At 59.2% G+C, this 21485-nt stretch overlaps 1 protein-coding gene across 8 annotated transcripts in view; it reads left to right on the plus strand.

The window, feature by feature from the left end:
* Positions 1-21485, plus strand: part of KIF1A (kinesin family member 1A) — a 100536-nt gene that overhangs the window by 33058 nt on the left and 45993 nt on the right. For 4 of the 8 annotated variants that reach the window (XM_046644733.1, XM_046644734.1, XM_046644737.1 and 1 more), the window contains exons 6-21: positions 433-611; positions 1779-1890; positions 3386-3463; positions 4164-4229; positions 4994-5011; positions 10616-10691; positions 12194-12272; positions 12712-12854; positions 13300-13326; positions 14766-14899; positions 15857-15936; positions 16295-16370; positions 18737-18816; positions 19125-19231; positions 20148-20231; positions 21279-21459. In XM_046644733.1, the coding sequence (XP_046500689.1) occupies positions 433-611; positions 1779-1890; positions 3386-3463; positions 4164-4229; positions 4994-5011; positions 10616-10691; positions 12194-12272; positions 12712-12854; positions 13300-13326; positions 14766-14899; positions 15857-15936; positions 16295-16370; positions 18737-18816; positions 19125-19231; positions 20148-20231; positions 21279-21459 (1520 nt within the window). The remainder of the gene's footprint in view (positions 1-432; positions 612-1778; positions 1891-3385; positions 3464-4163; positions 4230-4993; positions 5012-10615; positions 10692-12193; positions 12273-12711; positions 12855-13299; positions 13327-14765; positions 14900-15856; positions 15937-16294; positions 16371-18736; positions 18817-19124; positions 19232-20147; positions 20232-21278; positions 21460-21485) is intronic. The other 4 variants (XM_046644735.1, XM_046644736.1, XM_046644738.1 and 1 more) reach the window with 1 other exon arrangement.

Raw genomic sequence — 21485 nt, forward strand, 5'->3', positions numbered from 1 at the left:
GCCCCTACAACCTCCTGCACCCCACCTCAGGGGTCCCTGATGACAGCTCCTACAAACCCCTGCACCCCACCTCAGGGGTCCCTGATGACAGCCCCTACAACCTCCTGCACCCCACCTCAGGGGTCCCTGATGACAGCTCCTACAACCCCCTGCACTCCCACCTCGGGGGGCCCTGATGACAGCTCCTACAAACCCCTGCATCCCACCTCAGGGGTCCCTGATGACAGCCCCTGTACCTCCCCACCTTGGGGGAGCCTGATGACAGCCCCTGCATCCCCTACCTTGGGGGTCCTTGATGACAGCTCTCACATCCCCCATCTTGGGGGTCGCTGATGATAGTCCCCACATCCCCACCTCAGGGGTCCCTGGTGACAGCCGCTGCACCCCCTGCACCTCACCTTGGGGGTCCCTGATAGTGTCTCTGCCCTGCAGGTCAGCTACATGGAGATTTACTGTGAGCGCGTCCGTGACCTCCTGAACCCCAAGAACAAGGGCAACCTGCGTGTGAGGGAGCACCCCCTACTAGGACCCTATGTGGAAGACCTCTCCAAGCTGGCTGTCACCTCCTACAATGACATCCAGGACCTCATGGACTCAGGGAACAAGGCCAGGTGTGTGCGGGGTGACTGGCTCGCCCTCCCTGCTCTCCTTCCCCGCCCGAACCTGCAGTTGCGAGTGTCTCTGAGGAAGGCCCGGTGCCTCGGGCACCTGCCGGTCTCCCCATGGGGTCTGTCCAGCGGCCCCGTGGAGGTGTGGGCCTTGTGGGCCTGAGGCCATTCAGGGCACATGCAGCCTGCCACAGGCCTCAGCTCCCCCCGTAGAGGAGGATGCTGTCCCCTACACGGGGCTTCTCCTGGGGGTCAGGCTGTGTGCCCAGGGTGGGGGGTGCCAGTGCTGTCTGTGGTGGCTGCGTGGGATGAGCCCAGTCTCTGTGCCTGCCGGCCCGCTGGTCAGAAAGACTGGCCCCACATGCTCTGAGGGCAGACGGCCCTCTCCAGGGCACAGGGTGGAGAGCATGTGGGGATGGGTCAGCCACAAGGCACTGTGGCCATCTCCCTGGCTGTGCTGCCCTGGGCCACCCTGCCCGGGAGGGTCTGCTCTGGTTGTCATGGAAACAGTTTCCTCTCTGCCACCCAAGGACTCCTGGGAGACTGAGGGTTCTCTGTCAGTCACCACCACCCCACACCTCAGTTGTGGTCCCAGGGGGCGCTCTTCTGATGAGGCCCCGCTGTGGAGGGAGCCGTGGGTCGTCAGACGGCAGCTGAGCCTGGGGAGACTGCCCTGAGGCTCCCGTGCATTGGTGGCATCAGGACAAACCCTAGGCCTCCTTTCAGTTGGCCCTGCGCCTTCTTCCCCAAGGCCATACTGCAGCCCTCCCCAGAGCCGCTGGTGTGGGCTGGGTGTGGGATGGATGGTGGCACCCCCTTTCCGCTCTTCGGGGGGGGCCTTCCCGCATCATGGCCTTGCATGGGCTCCCATCCGGGGAGTGGAGTGAGAGATCCCTGGGCTCTCGTGAGGGCCTGGGAGCCTGGAAACACCCCAGTCACAGCACCCCTCATGCCAGGCTTGGGCTGGGGGCTGAAGGTGACACGAGGGACACGGTGGATCGTGGGTGTGGGCCCTGCTTGTGCTCTGACAAGAGGCAAGGTCCTCATCAGGCCAGGAAGCACAGCCCGGGAGCCTGGGGGACCCGGCGCCCCTTGACCTGGTCCAAGTGGCTGGCACCACCAGCAACCCTCAGGATGACGGGTAACTGCCTGTGGCTTCTGTTCCCCTAGGACCGTGGCAGCTACGAACATGAACGAGACCAGCAGCCGCTCCCATGCCGTCTTCAACATCATCTTCACCCAGAAGCGCCATGATGCGGAGACCAACATCACCACAGAGAAAGTGAGCACGGCCTTGGCGGGGGGAGGGGTCAGGCCCATAGGGTCAGGCAGGATGAGGAAGTCAAGCCAAACACTGGCCACTCAGAGTGGGCCAGGCCTGAGAGGTCACCTCGTCTCTGCATTTGGTGCCACCTGGATGTGGAAGGGACTCAGAGTCAAGGGGCCGTGGACCCCGGGTCTGTCTCCATCTGCCTTCTGCCTGATGGTTTTGGTGGAGACCGTGGGGCTGTGGAGGGATGCCCCCAGCACAGCCTCATAGGCCAAGGATGCCTGAGTGGCCTTGGAGAGCGGTGGCAAAGGCTGGGGGCTGCAGACTGAGTGCCCATCACAAAGGTGACAGGGGGCCCTGGTGCAGGCTGACGGGAGAGCGGGGCCCCAGGCTGGGACCAAGGCCTCTGGGTGGGCGCCGGCATCTGTGATCACAAAGGTTAGCCTTTGCTGAGCGGGCATCACCCGCCCTGGCCCTGGCCCCAGATGCCTTTCCCACGCGCCCTGGCATTCCCAGTGGACCCGGGCGGGGGCGTCGTCTCCGGGCCTTTATCCAGACATACAATCTGTGGGCCCCCTGAGGGGCAGCAGGGCGGGGGCCGAGCCTCCTCTGGTCCATCTGCAGCTATGACCCTCACTGTCAGGTTCTCTCTGACTGTGTTCTCTCCCCACCCTGCCATCCAGGCGTCTTCCTGGGGGCACCTCAGCCACCTCCTGGTGGGCAGGGATCTCTCAGCAGCACCCTGAGGTCTGCAGAGGGGCCAGGGGAAGTTAGGACCGCTCAGTCCCTGATGGTGCCTGTCACCTCAGCCTGGCGCCATCGTCCCCAGAGACTCAGGTTGGCCAGTGGGGCCTGAGAGGGCAGCGAGGGCAGAGCTGGACTGGGTCAGCCTAGTTGCGGGCCCCCTGCTGTTCCCACCCGTGGGCTTGGGGCACCGAGAGCTCCCACTGGTGTGCATGCTTGTTAACATCTGGTGAGTCCTGCCCACAACAGCTGTGGCTCAGCAGGGGCTGGGCCTCCATGGGATGCACGTGGCTACCCACCCCAGGTGATGGCACTGTCAGTGGGGGACCCCCTGCCCAGTGCCCAGGGCAGCTCTAGGCACAGTTGTGCCCTCACGAGGCTGAGGTGCTCTTCAGAGCCAGGTTCAAATCCCACCACAGATGATGAGACCCATCTGAGGAAATGGGTGACAGTGACAGGACACAGCTCGAGGGTGCCGTGAGGAGTCACATGTGAGCACGTGAAGAGTGCCCAGCACACAGACAACAGCATAGCTGCAGCGCCAGGCGCTCGAGGAGCATGTCATATGCAGCCTCTTGGGGAGGTGGCTTCACACCTCAGGCAGAGTGTGACCAGAGGGAAGCTCTGATGGGGAGAGACCTCTGGGCCCCAGTGGGGAGGGCTGGCCATGCTCCTCGGGGCCCTTCAGGCTGTGCCCAGGGGAGATAGGCGCCTCAGAGCGGCCTCGTGGCCTCTCCTGCATCTGGCACATTTGCCATTTCAGGTGAGCAAAATCAGCCTGGTGGACCTAGCCGGGAGCGAGCGGGCCGACTCCACAGGGGCCAAGGGCACGCGCCTCAAGGTAGGGGCCACAGCGCCATGCCTGTGGAAGCAGGGCCCCTCTGCACCTTGACCCATCACCGGGGGCCTGTCTCCAAGCCTGCTTGCTCCAGGGCGGGCCGGGCAGGGTGGCAGGTGGCAGGAGGCAGGGGCAAGGAACTGGGAGGAGGCCAGCAGCCAGGGGGCTGCGCCAGGCACACCAGCTTGGGGTTGACAAGGACAGAGGCCCTGGCAGGAAAGCGGGGCTCTCCACGGGCCCTCACAGCATCTCATCCACAGGTATCTGTGCTTTCCCACCAGAAGAACACAGGCTTCGAGGCAACAGTGGGAGGGGCTGTGAGCTGTCTGGCCAGCGTCCTGAGGGGACAGTCGGGTGTGAGGAGGGAGCATTTTTATTTTCCTGAGCCCCCTTTGGTCCCCGCCATTGTCTGATAGATAGGAAGGAGTTCTGGAATTTGTACCAGGCAGGGCCATGTGAGATGTTACTAGGATCTGAGGGACCAAGGAGAGATGCTGGACACACTGCCTTCCCCGCCTGGCCATGGGGTGCCTCTGACCGGCTTCCTGCCAGAGCCTCCCGGGCCTGTGCAGCCCCAGGGTCAGCAGTTAGGGCTAGCCAGCCTTGCCCCCATGCCACGTGGGGCAGGCCCCAGGGGTCACGCTGAGGCAAGAGGCTCCTGAGCCTTCCTGATGTCCTGACTGACCATCTTCTCTGCACCCAGGAGGGAGCCAACATCAACAAGTCCTTGACCACGCTGGGGAAGGTCATCTCTGCTCTGGCCGAAATGGTGAGCTGGCTTCGGGTTTCTAGAACTAGATGGATGGGATAGACCGTGGAGGTACCTCCTCATCCTGCCCTCCGTGGGGGATGCTGGGAGCCTGTCATACCTGCACTGGGCCCTGTCTCTGGTGGGATGCCTGGGGTTCAAGGAAAAGCCCAGAGATGTGGGTGAGGGAGGGTGTCACTAGGCTAGAGATGGAGTAGTGATCCCTGTTACTCCTTGGAGCCTCAGTTTTCCCACCTGTAAAATGAGGATGTGCCACCTTCCTCACAGGGCCCTTAGGAGGGTCACCATGTGGGCTATGGTGAGTGTACTGGTTGGTGTTCTTCTGGAAGGACAGGGCTATGGTCAGCTTTGACCTCAGTTAGTCCAATCCAGGCCATCCTCCAGGAGGGAGCCCATGGCCCTCAGAGGTGAGGGGCTGGGCTTGATGGGCCCCGTGGGACAGGCAGTATTGCCCACTCACCAAGACACCCTTCGGCTGGGGAAGGATGAATCTCAGGAAACTATACCCTTCTCTGAAATTGCTGGGGGTCGGGGAACAGCTGCTGGATGACAGCGCCCGAGAGGCCACACTCTCGTTTGGCCTGAGTATCTGGACCAGCTTAGTGTGGCTGGCCATGGCAAGGCGGTGAGTGATGGACGCTTGACCCGGGTTCAGGGCTCTCCTGCTCCTTTGCCTTCTGGAGCCAGCCTGTCCCTTCCCTACACAACTTGGGGCCCCAGCCTCACTCCAGGTCCTCAGGCTCTTTCTGTCTTTTCCTTTTCAGGATTCTGGGCCCAACAAGGTAAGCTGCTTTCTCCATTCTAGGGGCCGGAGCCTTCAAGCCCGGCAAGGGTGGGGGCTGCAAGCAGCGTGCACTCAGCTCCAGCTCGGCCCGTAAAGGTCTCTGCGATAAAATTCACTCCTTCGTTTGGGCGCTTAACCAACACACACTTTGAGCCCAACTCTGGGCTAGGCCCTGTGCTGGGAGAACAACGCAGGCCTTCTGGGGCCCCAGTGCAGTGGGGGAGGTAGACAAGAGACATGGAAACAGAAAAATAAAAATATAATTAAAATTTGGGATGAAACTTGTAAAGGAGAAAAATGGGCTGTGAGAGTGACCCACAAGCAAGATAGCCTCTAGTCAGTATGGCCAGGGAAGAGTTATATGAGAGGTGGCTTTAAGACTGAGACCTGAGGGGTGGGGAGGAGTCGGCCCGGCAGGAGGGTGAGCACCTGTGCCATGTGGTTGGAAAGCCCAGTGTGAGATCTGAGGTGGGAAAAGGTTAGTTTATGTGATGAACTGTGGGAAGAAACGGTGGAACTGTGTGGGGAGTTATGTGAGGAACTGTGTTAGGAATTGTAAGAAAATATGAGAGGAACTTGGTGAGGATCTGAGAGGAACTAACTGTGTAGGAATTGTGTGAATATTTGTGAGGAACTGTATGGGAAGTGTGTGTGGCACTGTGAAGAGCTATGAGGAATTGTGAGGTATTGTGTAGGGAACTGTGAGAACTGTGAGGAGCTGTGAGAGGAAGTTTGTGAAATGGTGTGGGGAAAGTGTAGGAATTTCATACAGGAATTGTAAGGAACTGTGTGGGCAACTGTGAAATATTTTGTGTAGGAGTGTGTAAGGAACTATGTGAGGAAGTGTGAGAATGAGTGAAACTGTGAGATTAGGTGGAACTTTGTGAGGAATTGTGAGGAACTGTGTAGGGAACTATTTGAGGAACTGTAAGAAACTGTTGGGGAAAATGCATGAGGAACTGTGTAATGGACTGTATCATGGACTGTGAAGAATTGTGAGGAACTGTGTGTGGAACTGTGTGAGGAATTGTGAGTGACTGAGAAAATGTGTGTGAAACTGTATGAAGAATTATGAGTAAATGTGCGGACTGTGTGAGCAACTGTGTAGAATGGTGTGGGGGAACTAAATGGATGACTGTGTGAGGAAACTGAGGAACTATGTGGAAATGTGAGAGAAAGTATGTGAAATGGTGTAGGAACTGTGAAGAACTCTATGGGGAGCTGTGAGAAACTGTGTGAGGAACTGTGTTGGAAGTTCCAACTTCCAACTTCCATACTTTCAACTCTGTTGAAAGTTTGACATACTGTGTTGGGAACTCTGTGGGAACTATGTGTGGTAATTTGTGAAGAATTGTGAGAAACTGTCTGTGGACTGTGTGAGGAACTTTTAGAGGAAGTGTGTGATACAGTGTGTGGAACAGTGGAAATTCTGTGAGAGATCTGTGAGGAACTGTATGGAGAATGGTGTGAGAAACCATGTTGGGAGCTTTGAGGAAACTCTGAGGAACTGTGTGGGGAATGTGTGTGAGGAAATATATGAGGAAGTGTGCAATATTATGTGAGACACTGAGAGAACTGTGTGGACTGTGTGAGGAACTGGGCAGGAACTGTGTGAAGAATTGTGAGGAATTGTGTGGAGAAGTGTGAGGAACTGTGTGAAGAACTGTGTAAGGACCTTTGAGAGGAACTATGTAAGAAACTGTGTGAAGAACTATGTAGGAAGTGTGTAGGGGGAACTGTGTGGGGAAATATGAGGAACTGTGTGAAGGACTGTGTAAGGACCTTTGAGAGGAACTATGTGAGAAACTGTGTGAGGAACTATGTAGGAAGTGTATGTGGAACTGTGTGGGGAAGTGTCAGGAACTGTGTGGGGAAGTGTCAGGTGCTGTGTGGGGAACTGTGAGGGAACTCTGTGGAACTGTCTGCATACTTGTTAGGAACTGTGTGAACTGTGAGGTACTGTGGAAATATTAGAGGAAGTGTGTGAGATGATATAGGGAGATGGGTGTGAATTCTGAGGAACTGTGTGAGGAAAGGTATGGGAAATACGTGTGGAACTTGTGAAGAACTGTGTGTGGATTTTGTGAGGAACTGGGCAGCTGTGAGAAACTGGTGTGTGGGACTGTGGGAGAAACTGTGGTGAATTATGAGAGGAACTGTGTGAGGAATTGTGTGAAGTGTGAGAGAACTGTGTGGAACTGTGTGAGGAACCTGTGGAGAAGGAACTATGAGAGGAACTGTGACAAACTATGTGAGGAACTGGGAGGAACTGTGTGTGTCCAGAACTATGAGGGAAAATGAGAGGAACTCTGTGTGGACCTGTAGAGGACCTGGGTGTGAACAGTATGAGGGAACTGTCTGCAGAACTATGTGGCGAACTATGGGAAGAATTCTGAGGAACTGTGTGTGCACTGTGTGAGAGGTTGTGTGGAACTGTGAGAGGAATTATGGGGGACTATGAGAATTGTGTGAAGGAACTGTGGAACTGTGTGTTGAACTATTTGTGGAAATGTGTGAGGAGTCTGAGGAACTGCGTAAGGACCTGAGAGGAACTGCGTGAAGGACTGTGTGAGGAACTATGTAAGGAACTGTGTGGGAAGGGTATGTGGAGTTGTGTGAGAAACTGTGAGGAATTGTGAGGCACTGTGAGGGAACTGTGTGAAGAATTGTGAAGAACTGTGTGGACTCCATAGAAGTGTGAGAGGAAGCGTGTGAAATGGTGGGGAACAGTGTGAGAAACTGTGTGGTGAACTATGAGGAACTCTGTGGGGAACTTTGTGGGGAGCTGTGTGAGGAACTGTGAGAAGATCTGAGACAAAAAACTGCGTGAGGGGACTTTGAGGAATTGTGTGGAGAATTGTGAGGAATTATGAGAAAGTATAAGGAAATAAGTATGGAACTGTATGAAGAATTGTGAGGAACTCTGTGTGGATTGTATAAGGAATTGTGTGGAATGGTGTGGGGGAACTAAGTGAGAAACTGTGTGAGGAAACTGAGGAAGTGTGTAAGGGACTGTGTGAAGAACTGTGTGGGAAGTATGTGTGGAATCGTGTTAAGCATGGTGGGAAGGATTATGTGAGGAACGGAGAGGAACTATGTGCAGAACTGTGTAAGAAATTGTCAGAGGAATTGTTTGAGAAACTGTGTGGAACTTTGTGTAGAATTGTGTGGGAACCCTGTGTGGAATTGTGTGAAGAATTGTGAGGAATTGTGTAGAGATCTGTGTGAGGAGCTTTGAGGACCTAGATGAGAAACTGTGAGGAACTGTTGGGAATTGTGTGTGGAACAGTGTGAATTGTGACTAACTGTGGAACTGTGAGAAGTATGTGCAATGCTGTGGGGGAGCTGTGTGGGGATTGTGAAGGAACTGAGGAAGTTTTTAGGAACTGTGAGGAACTGTGTGGAATGGTGTGGGGAAATGTGTGGAACTGTGTGTGGAAGTGTGAGGAATTGCGCTGGAATTGCATGGGAAGTATGTGTGTGGAACTGTGTTAGGAACAGTGTGAGGAAGCTGTGAGGGACTGTATGGGGAACTCCGAGAAACTCAGGAGAGTTGTGTGAGGGATTGTGTGGAGAACTGTGTTGGGAACTGGGGGAATTGTGAGAAACTTTGGGGAGATGCATGAGGAATGTGAGGGACTATATCAGGGACTGTGAGGAGTTGTGAGGAACTGTGTAAGGAGCTATATAGAGCTGTGTGTGAGAATCTGGATGGAACGATGTAAAGAACTATATAAAGAACAATGAGAGAGGAACTGTGTAAGGAACCTTGTGGGGATTGTGTGTGGAACTTTGTGATGAATTGTGTGACAAATTGAGGAACTGTGTGAGGGATTGAGGAACTACTAAGGAACTGTTTGGGAGTACTGTGTGTAAAGAACTATGTGAGGACTGTTGGGAAAATGTGAAGAACTGTGTGAGGAAGTGTGAGAAGCTATGTGAGAAACTGAGGAATTGTATGATGAACTGTGAGCAACTGAAAGGAACTAGTGAGGGAACTGGGAGTAACTGTGGAACTTTGAGGAGCGAGCGGTGGGTACTGGGTACTGTGTGGAGAACCACATGTTCAACTGAGTGAGGGAGTGAGTAAGGGGCTGTGAGGTAGTGTGTGAAGAACTGTGTGATGGCCTGTGTGAGAGAAACTTTTTTAGGAACTGGGTGAGAAAGTTGTCGAGGAACCGGTTGAGGAACAGTGCCTGGAGCAGGGAGCGAGGCGGCATATGGAGGGTGAGGCCAGAGACGGGCAGGGGCCTGATCTGAGATCCTTAGCCCATTGTCAGAAACTAGTTGATTGTGGTTTAATGGGGAGCAGTGGATGGGTTTCCAGCAGGGCCCACAAAGTCTAATTTAGTCTAGAACATGTGCCTCGGGCTGCTGTTAAAGAATAGATTGGGAGTGGGATGGCCTGGTGTGACGGTCAGGAGAATGACAGGTCAGTGTTACAAAGATCCAGGTGTGATATGATGGAGGCGGGGAAGGCAGAGGAGAGGGAGAGCGGTGGGTGGCTCTGGGAGATGCTGGAGCCTGACTCAACAGGGGCTGTGGTGGATGGAATGAGCGGCGGTGAGGGAGCAGCGGAATCAAAGGTGACACTTGGACTCCTTGCTGAAGTGACTGAGTGATTATAGGGCATTTACTGTAGAAACAAGGAATATGGCAAATGTGGCAGAGAATTCAGCCTCAGGAATTAAATAATCAAAAAACAAAGTAAAAATAGAGTTTTTCACCTACCAAGCTTCCAAAGGGAAAAAAAGAAAGCCCTCGGTACTGATGGGCTGTTGGGGGATGGACACCCAAACTCTGCTCACAGAGGAGCCAGCACGGCATTTCTGAAACCCGCTTTGACCGCGTGTGTCAGGAGTGCACACGATTGATGTCTCTGTGAGCTAGTGGAGCTCCTCTGGCAACCATCCTAAAGGACAGTGACGAATGTGTTTGTGCTCAGAGAAATGGCACAGCCATTGTGGTGGCACCTGGGTGGGGACTCTGGGGGGCACGGGCCATGGCTACTGCAGGTGCTCAACAAATACTTAAGCAAATATATACATGAACAGGTAGACATTGGAAAGGAACTGAATATCCACGATTGGTGGAATCGTCAGTCATGGGGGGTCCACAAGAAGTGATTCCCAGCAGCCATTACGTGGGCTGGAGTCCAGATTTTGAATGGCCACGATTTGCGTTAATAGAGGAGTAAAGAGTCGCAGGAGTAGCCAGAGTGGAGGATGCTTCATTCTGAGGGGAGGGGCGGGGAGAATAGGTTATTAAAGGAGGGGTCTGTGAGCTGGATTGATAGGAAGTTTGACGGGGGAGAAGGAAGGTGAATTTTCTGGGGAAGGGAGTGGTAAGCTGGCCGGGGGCCGGTGGAGGCCTGGATGCCACAGCGAGTGGCAGAGCTTTTCATTTCAGTGAGCAGAGCTGATGGTGTTGGAAGAGGGGCGACAGGCTCAGATGGGTCCTCTGACAGAGTAGAGGGAGGACACACTGCTCCCTGTGCAGCCTTTGGCTTTGGGGACCCATCCAGGAGACCCTGTGCTCATCCCTCCACCTTCCTTATTCTCCAGTGGGCTCAGGGTTGACCTTGAATGTTCCTCCCCCACAGAACAAGAAAAAGAAGAAGACAGATTTCATTCCATACAGGGATTCCGTGCTGACCTGGCTCCTCCGGGAAAACCTGGGTGAGGACTCATGGGTTGGCCTGTTCCTGGGGATCTAACTTCCACCCTGGGCCACCGACCTGTCTTCCCACCTAGAAAGGGGCACTTGACCACCAGGAGGCCACTCCCCCTTTCTGGGCTGGGAGGCGAACCCGAGACGTCCTTCAGAGGGCCTGGGCCAGTGGCCAGCAATAGGTAATGAAGCAAGTGGGGAACCAGGATGGCCCTCGGGGCCGCAGAACTCGCACCCACCCGTGTCGGTGCTCCTGGTTCGGGTCTGTGACACCCAGACCAAGTACCCACCCCTCTCTGGGCCTCAGTTTTCCCATCTGTCAGAGACCTGGGGAGCCCTGCTTGCTTGCTAGGTTTTGGGGGGCTGTCATAAATCGCCCCTCCTCCTATCTGCCTGTGTTCTGAACCAGTGAGAGACAGATGGGGAGATGGAGACTGATATGCTCCCACCCAAAAATGACCTCAGGGGTCCTCCCCGACTACACTTACAGCTGAAGAGGCTGACACCCAGGGAGGTAAACTGAGTCTCGGGCTGACCCTGTGAACACAGACAACTGGGGATCTCCAGCCTTTCTTGGCTGCATGGTTGAGGTATGGGAGCCTCGGCTGGCTCACCCTGCACCCCAGAACCAGCTGACTGATCCCCAGCTTGGGCCAGCGAAGGGTACCATGTCAGGCCTCCCCGGGGGAGGAAAGGACAGATGGGCGTTCCCAGGGGCAGGCTGTCCTCATTGAGAGAGGACAGGAGTGTCACAGGGCTGGGAAGGAAGCCCTCCCACAGGGCCACACCCAGGTCCAGCCCCAGGGTGGGGACAAGGGGAGCCCTCTGCAGGCCTTCTTGGGGCAAGCATGGCATTGCACCCCGAGCCCTTCATGTCATCATGTCACAGTCCTTGTGGGGGCAAGGTTCCCTGAGGTCAAGCAGGAGAGGCCGTCTGTCCAAACCCCAAGCACAGACAGGCAGCAGGCCCAAGGGCTGCCGAGGCCGCTGACCCCAACAGGACCCATTGCCTGGGATTCATTCCCTTAGGAGCTCGAGAATGATCGATTGGCATTGGAACAGAAGTTGAACAATCCGTTCCTCACGCAGTACGTTACCTGATGCCAGGATCCACGCTGCCCAGGGCCAGGAATCTGCTGTTAAATATGGAGAAAATATTCCAAATGAGAATGATAAAAGTGAAAAAATTATTGAACATAAACAGTCCTTATCTTGCAATAAATGCCATAAAACCCTCCACAACTTCCCTCTTCATTGTGGAGACGGGGAGCCCTGGTTGTAAAATGACCCTAAAAGTGAAAAAAACACTCTACCATATACAAGAGCAGTAACTGAGGCGCCTGGTGAGTGATGAAGGCCAGACCCCCTGCTATCTGTGTTCACCCAGTTGGCCCTGTGACTCAGTTTACCTCTCTGGGCCCGGCTGTGAATGTAGGAGGAGACGGAGAGGGAGAGGACACAGCAGTGGGGCTAACCCTCCACTGAGCATGACCTGGTCTTCTTCCCACAGGCGGGAACTCGAGGACAGCGATGGTGGCGGCCCTGAGCCCCGCAGACATCAACTACGACGAGACCCTGAGCACGCTGAGGTGTGTTCTTGAGGGAGGTGGGCCCCGTTCCTCCACCTGGCTCAGGGTGGGGCTGGGTCCTTCCCTGCCTGAGTCAGGAACACCAGCGAGAGACGGGTGCCTCTTGGGAGGGGGCCGTCTCTCCTGTGACTCCCTGAGGTTCCGAGTGACTCTCAGGGGCACCTGAGTCTTCATGGGCCCTGTTCCGTTCCCACCACACTTTGGGGTGCAGTTTGGGGCTGCGAATGGCCCAGGGTCCCCGTGACACCAGACCAGTAGAGCTGTGCTCATGGGCTGAGCAGTTGGCACCCACCTGTTGGTCATGGGAGCCATGGGGGTCTTTAATTAACAAAGGGGCACAAGTGTGTCCCATAGGTCCCTCTGGCTGCAGGGCGGGTGGGCGTCCTGGGCCCCGGGCAGGGCTCAGGGCACCCAGACCACAGTTCCCTTTGCTGCCCAGGTATGCCGACCGGGCCAAGCAGATCCGCTGTAACGCCGTCATCAACGAGGACCCCAACAATAAACTGATCCGCGAGCTGAAGGACGAGGTGACCAGGCTGCGGGACCTGCTGTACGCCCAGGGTCTCGGGGACATCACCGACAGTGAGTGTCTGTGCCCACCTATCCTGGGCAGGGCAGCGGGGCTGCAGATCCCCAGGGGCCTCTCAGGCCAGTGTGGCCTCCCTCCTGGGACCGCCCCCCGGGCTGGGGTGGGCCAGGCTGCCCTCACTGCCACTCTGGCCAGCATCCCAGTCCCTGCTCCACGTTCCTGAGTGGAGCCGCCTCTGGGTGGGAGCTTGGGGGTCTGGCCCCGGCCTGGGCGGACCACATGGTTTGGGTTTGGTGCTGGCCCCAGCAGGCCAGAGATGGTCTCCCTGGACGTTGGCATGCCCTGGATGCTGGGGTTTCAGGGGTCCGTGTGTCCCCGCTGAAGACCACGGCCACCCTTCCTGGTGCCTGGCCTGTGACGGGCGTGCCCCGGACCCTCCAGAGACAAACCTGTTCTTCCTTTTCTGTCTCCTCCCTCCCCCACGCCTCCCCCCCTTAGCCAACACTGTGCCCGGAGGACCCAAATGTGTGTATCCCCTCTGCTCTCTGTGCATCCCCGCTTCCGTCCCGGCCCAGCAGGGGCGGGGCAGCACGGGCGGGGAGGGCGCGGCCAGGGCAGGCAGGCGGGGACCCTTCCTCAGCCTCCCGTCTTTCAGTGGCTGGAGGACAGCAGCCCTCTGGCTCCCAGGCACCCTGCTGGTAGATGTGGGGTCACGCTACCTTGTGAGCCCGCGTTCCTAGTTCATCCCCATGTCTATATGGGAAAGGGGGGCAATGGAGAGCCAGGGTGCAGCCAAGGCCTTCTCAGGCCTAAGTGGCTGAGGTCAGGCTGTCTGACTGCCCTGAGGCCTGGGAAGCTCCAAATGTCAGCACCAGAGAGCTGGAGGGCCCTCAGAGGGCTGGGCGTCCCCTGGCTCCTGGCTCTGGCTTCCTCTCTTATTTCTCCAGCTGACCCCACACACCCCACAGCCCCTTCCCCTGAAATGCCACGAGTCTCAATGCTACCAGATCCTCCCAGCCTGTGTCTCCTGCCGGCCTTGGGGCTGGCTCCCCAGGGCAGGGGGACTCGGGTCGGTGCCTCCCTACCCAGGGGCCGCAGGGCACCCTCGGTTTCCCCAGTGCCCGTGCTGTCCTGTGTCTGCTGCTGCTCTGCTGTGTGTCTGCTTCTGCCAGGAGGGGCCTGGGCATGTCCCACCCCAGGGGGTGTCACAGCCCCAACTCCAGTGACTTAGGGGGCCTTAAGCTGTGGGGTGATGGGGTGTCTCTGGGCTTCCTAATGCCAGGAGACCTCAGGCCCAGAGCAGCCTCCTGGGGGTGGAGAACAGAGGCTCCGTCAGGGGATCCAACAGTTCACCTCTCAGCCAGGGTGCTCAGCAGGGCTGGACAGTTAGCTCGGGGGTGCATGGCGGGGTCAAGGTGTGCGTGGCCCACGGCAGAGAGGATGAAGAGGAGCATCAGGCACCCTGGGTGCAGGGAGGCCGCTGGGTGGTGACAGCAAAGGGTAGTAGACACGGGGGGCTGGAGGCACAGGGAGGGCAGGGAGTCTGGGTGGTGCCCCACGCAGCTCAGGTGCAGAGTCTCCAAGGTCCGGCGTGGGGGTGCAGGGAAGGCAGAGGGTCCCCGGCCCAGGGCTGGGCGGGGCGAGGTGGTGCCGAGGGGCTGGGGGTGCCGAGGGGCTGTGGGGCCAGGGGTGTGGCCGGGCTGGCGTCAGGGGTGGCGGGCAGCCTCGCATGCGCTTGTCAGGCGCCGGGCCCCGGGCTGCGCCTCACTCGTTCCTGGCTTCTGTTTCCTGCCTTCTCTTCATCCACCTCCTGCCTTTTCCCAACTCGGTTTCTCTTTTCTCTCCCTCCCGTCTGTCTGCCACCCTCTCTTCCCTTCCTCCCGTAGATGTGTCCGACCTTGAGAACAATAACCGTAACCGTGCCGTGGCCGAGCTGAGTCAAGTCCCTGACAATCTCTCCACAGTGACCAACGCCCTGGTGGGCATGAGCCCCTCGTCCTCGCTCTCGGCCCTGTCCAGCCGCGCGGCCTCTGTGTCCAGCCTGCACGAGCGCATCTTGTTTGCCCCGGGCAGCGAGGAGGCCATTGAGAGGCTGAAGGTGAGGGCACGGCCGGACAGGCCACCAGGCCCCGGGAGACGGGCGAGCTTAGAGAAGTGGGTGTCAGGGCCTCGCCCTCCCGGGGGCGCCACCCCGTCTAGGGCCCTGGACGCCCAGGGCCGAGACCTCTCCTCGCGGAGTGGTTGTGTTAACGGCACAAGGTGAGGCTGGCTCGGAGGCGTGGTGAGCCGGGCAGATGGCACAGAGTGAGTCCCGGCGCCCCCTCCGTGTGGTCCTCGCTGTCTGCCCAGGGCCACAGGGCCCCACTTGCTGAGAGGGGCAGGCAGGTGACCTAGGGGCTCTGCGCTCCCTCCCGGGTGGTCTGTGCTTACACCTGCTCCTGGATATTCACCCAGCCGGCCCAGCCGTGGCGGCTGCTTTCAGGTTTTTGGTTCCGTGTTCCTTCAGTGAATGGCTATTGGGTGCTGGGCTGTGCGGGGTGAGGGGTGAGCCCAGACCATGGAGACTGAGGGGACTGAGGGGACAAAGTTCGGAGGCCAGGCCGGGCCTGGTATGGAGAGTGGGGTGTGGGGTGAGCCTGGAGCATAGCGCCTACCTGGGGCGGGCGGCCCAATGGGGTGTGGGGGGCCCTCTTGGGATGTGGGGGATCCACCTGAGGTGTGGGCCCCTTGGGGTGTGGGGCTAGGAAGGAGGCACCGATGTTGGAAGTGTCTGTGCCTCAGCCTCGGGCCAGCCGACTCTGTGCCTCAGAACCAGCATCTGTTGTCTGCCTGGATCTCTTTCTCTCCCTCCAGGTTCCTTTTGTCTTGTCCTTCTTTCTCCAGGTGTGTCCACAGGAAAGACATGGGGCCTGTGAACATGTCACTCCTCAGCCCGTGTCCTTGATCTTTCAGACACAGCGCTGCCTGGACGGACCCGGGAATGGGGGTCTCACCTCCCCTTGCCTGGCACCCAGGCCTCAGTACCCGCCTCATGCTGCTCTCTCTTGCTCCGCAGGAGACGGAGAAGATCATAGCCGAGCTCAACGAGACCTGGGAAGAGAAGCTGCGGAGGACGGAAGCCATCCGCATGGAGAGGTGGGGGTTGGTGGGGGGGGGGGGGGGGGGGCAGGACCAGCACCGAGCCGTGCGTGCCAGCCCTGGGCTCCCGCACCCGGGGCGGCTGTGTCACAGAGGGAGACAGACCTGTCCCCTGTCACCCAATGACCCCCACCTCTTGTCACTGATGGCCCCATTGACCTGATCCCTGATCAGGTGATCCGTCCGTTCAAACGGACGCCTTGACTCACTGACAAGCGGGGGCCCTGCAGGAACACTGCCCTTGGGCCTTGCGGCCAGAGCCCCGCCAGCTCCTGGTGGGCCGATCGGTCAGCTGGGGGTGAGGCAGGTCCTGCAGCCCCTTGGGACTTGAGCTGACCCCTCTCTGTCCCCCCAGGGAAGCGCTCTTGGCCGAGATGGGCGTGGCCATGAGGGAGGATGGCGGTACCCTTGGTGTGTTCTCTCCCAAGAAGGTAGGAGCTGGTCTGACTCAGACAGGGTTGGGCAACCCGCGGCCCTTTGTGGGGTGTCAGCTCCTCCGGGAGGCTGGAGGGTTCCTCCTGGGAGGAGGGGAGCACGGTGGCAGGTCCAAGCATTGGGGGCTCTACTCCCCCATGGCCGGACCTTCCCTGTGTGGGAGATTCGGCCGCGCCTCCTCATGGCCGGACGTCCCTGTGGCCTTGGGACATCTAGACAGGCCACTTAGCTGCCCGAGGAGTGGACTGGGCCCCTCGAGGTTGGGGTGAGACTGGGGATCCTGAAACCTGTGGAGCCTGGATCCGCCTTGGAGCTTATGCCGCACAGGCAGGGCCTGGCTGGACCCAGGGCTGGGAGCCAGCTGCTCTTGGAGCTTAGCTGAGGTGGGGTCTGCCATCCCAGCAGGAACCCCTCCTCTCCCACCCAGGCCAGTCTCGCTCACCAGACCTGGCCCTGTCAGCAGGGGGCCCTGAAACAGAACAGAACACCACCCTCCATTCAGTAGCTCAGATAGGGTGTAGCACAAGCATTTGGGGAAAAGTCTCTGGCAATGCTAGGACCCAGACCCCTGACCCACCCCAAAGTTTGCCAGACCCTTAGAGCCCTTAAGAGCCCAGCTCCAAGCTGGGAGGCCTCCCTGGAGGCGGTAGCTGTCTGTGTGACCCCAGCACAGGGCTCTGCAGGCCCTGCCCCTGCTGCCTTCTTGCTGAGGAAACCCTGGCCTGCCTGTCCCAGAGTGACCCCGCTGGGGTCGGCTTCTCACCCTTGCTTGGTCTGGGGCAGAGAGTTTCTGCGTTTGTAAGTCCCTGAAGCCAGCAGCACGTCCAGCCCCGGGTTGTGCCATTGGAAACTTACGGGGAAGAGGAACCCAGAGTGCTGGTGCGAAGGGCTCATCAGCCTGGGTGGCCGCTCCTGGGGATGGCTTGGGTGCCTCAGGCTTCTTCTGCCCCCATGTACTCCAGGCCCGAGGTGGAAGGGAGGGGTGCTTGGGAGGACCTGGGCAAGGAGGGGAGCAGGTGGGGCCCTGACGGGCTCTTACTTCACATCCCTTCTGGGGAGGCCTTCGGTTTGCATCTGGAGTAGATGGTTCCTGGGCTGTGTCAGACCCTGCCCCTTCCTGGAGGGTGGGGCTCTCGGTGTGGGCGTCCTTGGGACGCTTGGCACCCTGGAGTCTTTTGGCTTCATTGGTGGCAGAGGGATTTGCTGGTGGCCCCGGGGCTGGGTACTGCCTAGGAGTGGGAGGACGGCCTTGGGGCCACCGGGGACACCTCCTCTTGAGAACATCAGTGTTCCTGGGACTCTGGAGAAGTATGTGGGCCAGCTGGGTCCCCCACAGCTAAGCCTGCCAGGGCGAGCACAGGCCCTTCCTGGCTCACACTCTCCCTGCTCGGGGAAAGGGATGGCCAGGGATGGTTTGTCCCCAGAAGCTGACCAGGTCTTTGCACCATGCACCAGGGTGTTGGTGGGGCATTGTGGGGCTTATAGCTCGAGGTGGGGGTGGCTTGCCCCAATCTGTCCGGTGGGAAACTGAGGAAGCTGTCCCAGCCTCCACCGTGGTGCAAGACTCTTGCCCAGGACACGGTGTGGGGTGGCGTTCCCGAGCTCAGGAAGTGTCGGGGGCACAGAGAGACCCCAGGGTGAGAGCAGTGGTGGAAGTGAAGATGGAGGTGTCTGGGGCCCAGTGGGTGGAACCGGTAGCTGCTGCCCTGGGGACCGGGTGGGGCAGGGAGCTGAGGGCAGTGCTTAGACAGGTGTGGCTGGTGGGAGGGGTTCGCCTTTGGTAGAACTGTGGACAGGAGAGGTGGGGGGTCCAAGCTGGGTGGCTCAGCAGGACTTCTTTCACCGCCTCTCTGCTCCCCAGCCCCCAGGCCTGAGCCTGGCCTGGTCACCATCCTAATCCTTGTTGATTGGCGGATCCCACTGGAGCCCTCAGCTCCTGGGTGCCCGGTTGAAATGGGGTCCTGCAGCCCTGGTTTAGGGTGGAGGAATGGGCTCAGAGCTGACTACCCAGGACTGTGCATGTCCAAGGGCCCACCACAGCCTCCAAGTGCCCCCCCCCAAGGCCCCCAACTGCTGAGAGCTGGGCTCCCAGCCCCTCCCGAAGCCCAGCCCCCCCTGAGTGCCGAAGTTGAGCCCCTACCCAGCCTGCTGCCCAGCAGCTGTCCCCCTCAGGGCTCTGGGGTCCCCATCAAAGGCTCTTCTTCAAGGAGCCTTTTTCTTCATGTCTCCTGTCCTCTCTGCCAGGCTGGGGTGAGACCAGTGAGGCCAGGGCTGGTGGTGGTCTGGTGTCTGGGGAGAGAGTGCAGGCGGGTGGCCGGTGCCAGGCTCCTCCTCAGGCTCGCTGACCCTCCTGTCTCCACAGACGCCGCATCTCGTCAACCTGAACGAGGACCCGCTTATGTCCGAGTGCCTCCTCTACTACATCAAGGACGGGATCACCAGGTGGGGGCCGGCGGGGCGGGCGGCTTGCCCCACAGAGGGGCTGCCTAGGTCGGGCCTCTGCTGGAACATCGCCACTGCCCAGGCTTGTTGCTGGAGGCGATGCCGTGGGCCACTCTGGGCTGGTGGCTTTCCCAGGCTGGGCTGCGTTTGGGAGCATCACCTGTGCCCCTACCCTGGGTGTTTCCTGAAAGAGCCTGGGTGGGTGTCCCTGGAGGCTGCAGGGGGCCGGCTGGGCAGGCCAGTGGGTGGTGTCATGGGTGCACCATGCCCAGCAGTGCTGACAGTGCCCCCCTCTGCCACCCAAACAGAGTGGGCCGGGAGGACGCAGAGAGGCGGCAGGACATCGTCCTGAGCGGGCACTTCATCAAGGATGAGCACTGTGTCTTCCGGAGTGACTCTCGAGGGGGCAGCGAAGGTATTGTCACCCTTCAGCCCCCACCCCTAGTGCTACTGGTTGTCAGGCCTGAGTGAGGCTTGCTGGTCCACCCCAGGTGGTGCCCGTCACCCCTCCCGGCTTCCCAGTCCATCCCGGGGAACTACCCCTTTAGAAAGGTGCTTTGAAGGCTGGGCTGGGGGACAGGGGGCTCCCTCCCCTTGCTGGGGGCTGATTGAGGGGTGTTCATGGGCGGGGGGACGTGAGCCATGAGGAATGAGCCCAGATCTAGGGTGGAGAGCTATTTTTAGATCACACTTTCCTGTTGGCTGTGGAGTGGCCATCTGTCCATTTCTCCAGCCTCTGTCCCCATCACCTGCCTTGGGTGTGGCCCCCTCGGGGAGGCAGCTGCTGTGTCGGTGTGCCATGTCACAGTGCCATGGCCCCCAGTTCAGAGCATGCTCCCGGCAGGCATCTGGCCAGCCTCTGGACTTCAGACCAGTGGCCAAAGCCCACTATGTGACTGGGACACCTCAGGAGAGTGGCCTTAAGCCGTGTTGGGGACATTGGCTCACCCAGAATTCTCTGTCCCCAAAGCCCACCCTCCCCTGGGTGGGAGGGCTCAAAGCCCAGAGGGGCTCCAGACTCCCAGGGACACGCTGGTCACTGTTTCCCAGCCATGCCCACCTGAGACCCTTACAGGGCCCGACGGTCGGCCCAGTACAGCCTCCCTGGCTCTCTGACTTGGACACATGCACCTCCGGAGTGGGGGTCTCTTTCCTCATCCACTGAGTGGGGTGCGCCCTGCCCCCCTCCAGCTTCTCTGAAGCCCAAACCAGGTGTTGCGGGCAGCCAGGCTTTGCAGGGAGAAGAGAAGCCTGGTGCGGGCCACACCTGGGTGACCACCCAGGATGACAACTCCTCACAGTCCTCTCTGACCCCCCCATCTGTCCTGTAGCCGTGGTGACCCTGGAGCCCTGCGAAGGAGCAGACACCTACGTCAATGGCAAGAAAGTCACAGAGCCCAGCATCCTGCGGTCAGGTGGGGCCAGGGGCAGAGCCAGGGGCGAGTGGGAGGTAGGGAAGGAGGGCCCTGTCCCATCCCCTCGACACGTGGACCCCTTCATGCTCCCAGGGCTGTGGGGCCTCCCAGGAGGGGCCGCTCACACAGAGCCCTTCCCCTTTCCCCTGTTGTTTCAGGACTGGGCCCAGGCTGGGAGGGGAGGCCTTGGCTTGGGGTCACCCTCCTGGTGTCTGGGGCTGGCTGCAACTGGGGCCCAAGGGCAAGGAGGACAGAGGAAGTGACCAACCGCGGGAGGCCAGGGAGGGCTGACACTCAGACGCGGGACCTCGTGTGGGAGGAGGGGCTGAGCTGGCTCTGCGGGTCCCAAGTTGGAAGGGAACTGCGCCGTCCAAAGAGAGCCCCCCCAGGAGGGACTGCCCAAAGACAGCTGGTGCTGCCCGGGTAGGACACGTGTGTCCTGTAGATGGGGTAAACCCTGGCCTTGAGTACACGCAGACCCGCCCTGCCCTGCTTCCATCAAACAAATGGGGAGGTGGATGGGGAGGGAGGTGCCCAAGCACAGCCCTGGGGCACATGGAGCCCCCAGGGTCCAGATGCCTGTGGGAGGGAGAGAGTGTCACCGCTGTGTGTTGAGGGGAGTGTAGGCCACTGTAAGGGAGTGGTCATGGCCAGGGCACAGGGCCAGGAGGCCACGCTGGTCCAGGGGTGGCACCTGCAGGGCCATGAAAAGGATTGGATGTTGGAGAAGTCCTAGGACTGTGTTTTGCAAACATCGCTGGCTGCTGAATGGGGAGGGGCTGTGGGGGTGGATTTGGGGAGACAGTGAGGAGGCCCATCCAGGTCCTGGCCAGGGTTGAGGTGGCTGGCCAGGCGAGAGAAGAGACCCGGAGCTGAGAACTGGGTGTGTGGCTCCTGGTGGCTGGGGCCCTCCCTGGGGTGGGCAGCGCTGGGACCCCAGGGGGAGGAAGAACCTGTGCCCCTCCCTTCTCCTGCCCCATCTCTCACTCCTTGGGGCCACCCCGAGGCCACAGGTTCCCCAAGACCGGCCTTGCCTCTGTCCACCAGGAAACCGCATCATCATGGGAAAGAGCCATGTGTTCCGCTTCAACCACCCTGAGCAGGCGAGGCAGGAGCGCGAGCGCACGCCCTGCGCTGAGACGCCCGCCGAGCCTGTGGACTGGGCCTTTGCCCAGCGCGAGCTGCTGGAGAAGCAGGGCATCGACATGAAGCAGGAGATGGAGCAGAGGTGAGGCTCGAGGCTGGGGTGGGGGT

This window comes from Equus quagga, chromosome 17 (genome assembly GCF_021613505.1).
Source record: "Equus quagga isolate Etosha38 chromosome 17, UCLA_HA_Equagga_1.0, whole genome shotgun sequence".
Taxonomy (NCBI): Eukaryota; Metazoa; Chordata; class Mammalia; order Perissodactyla; family Equidae; genus Equus; species Equus quagga.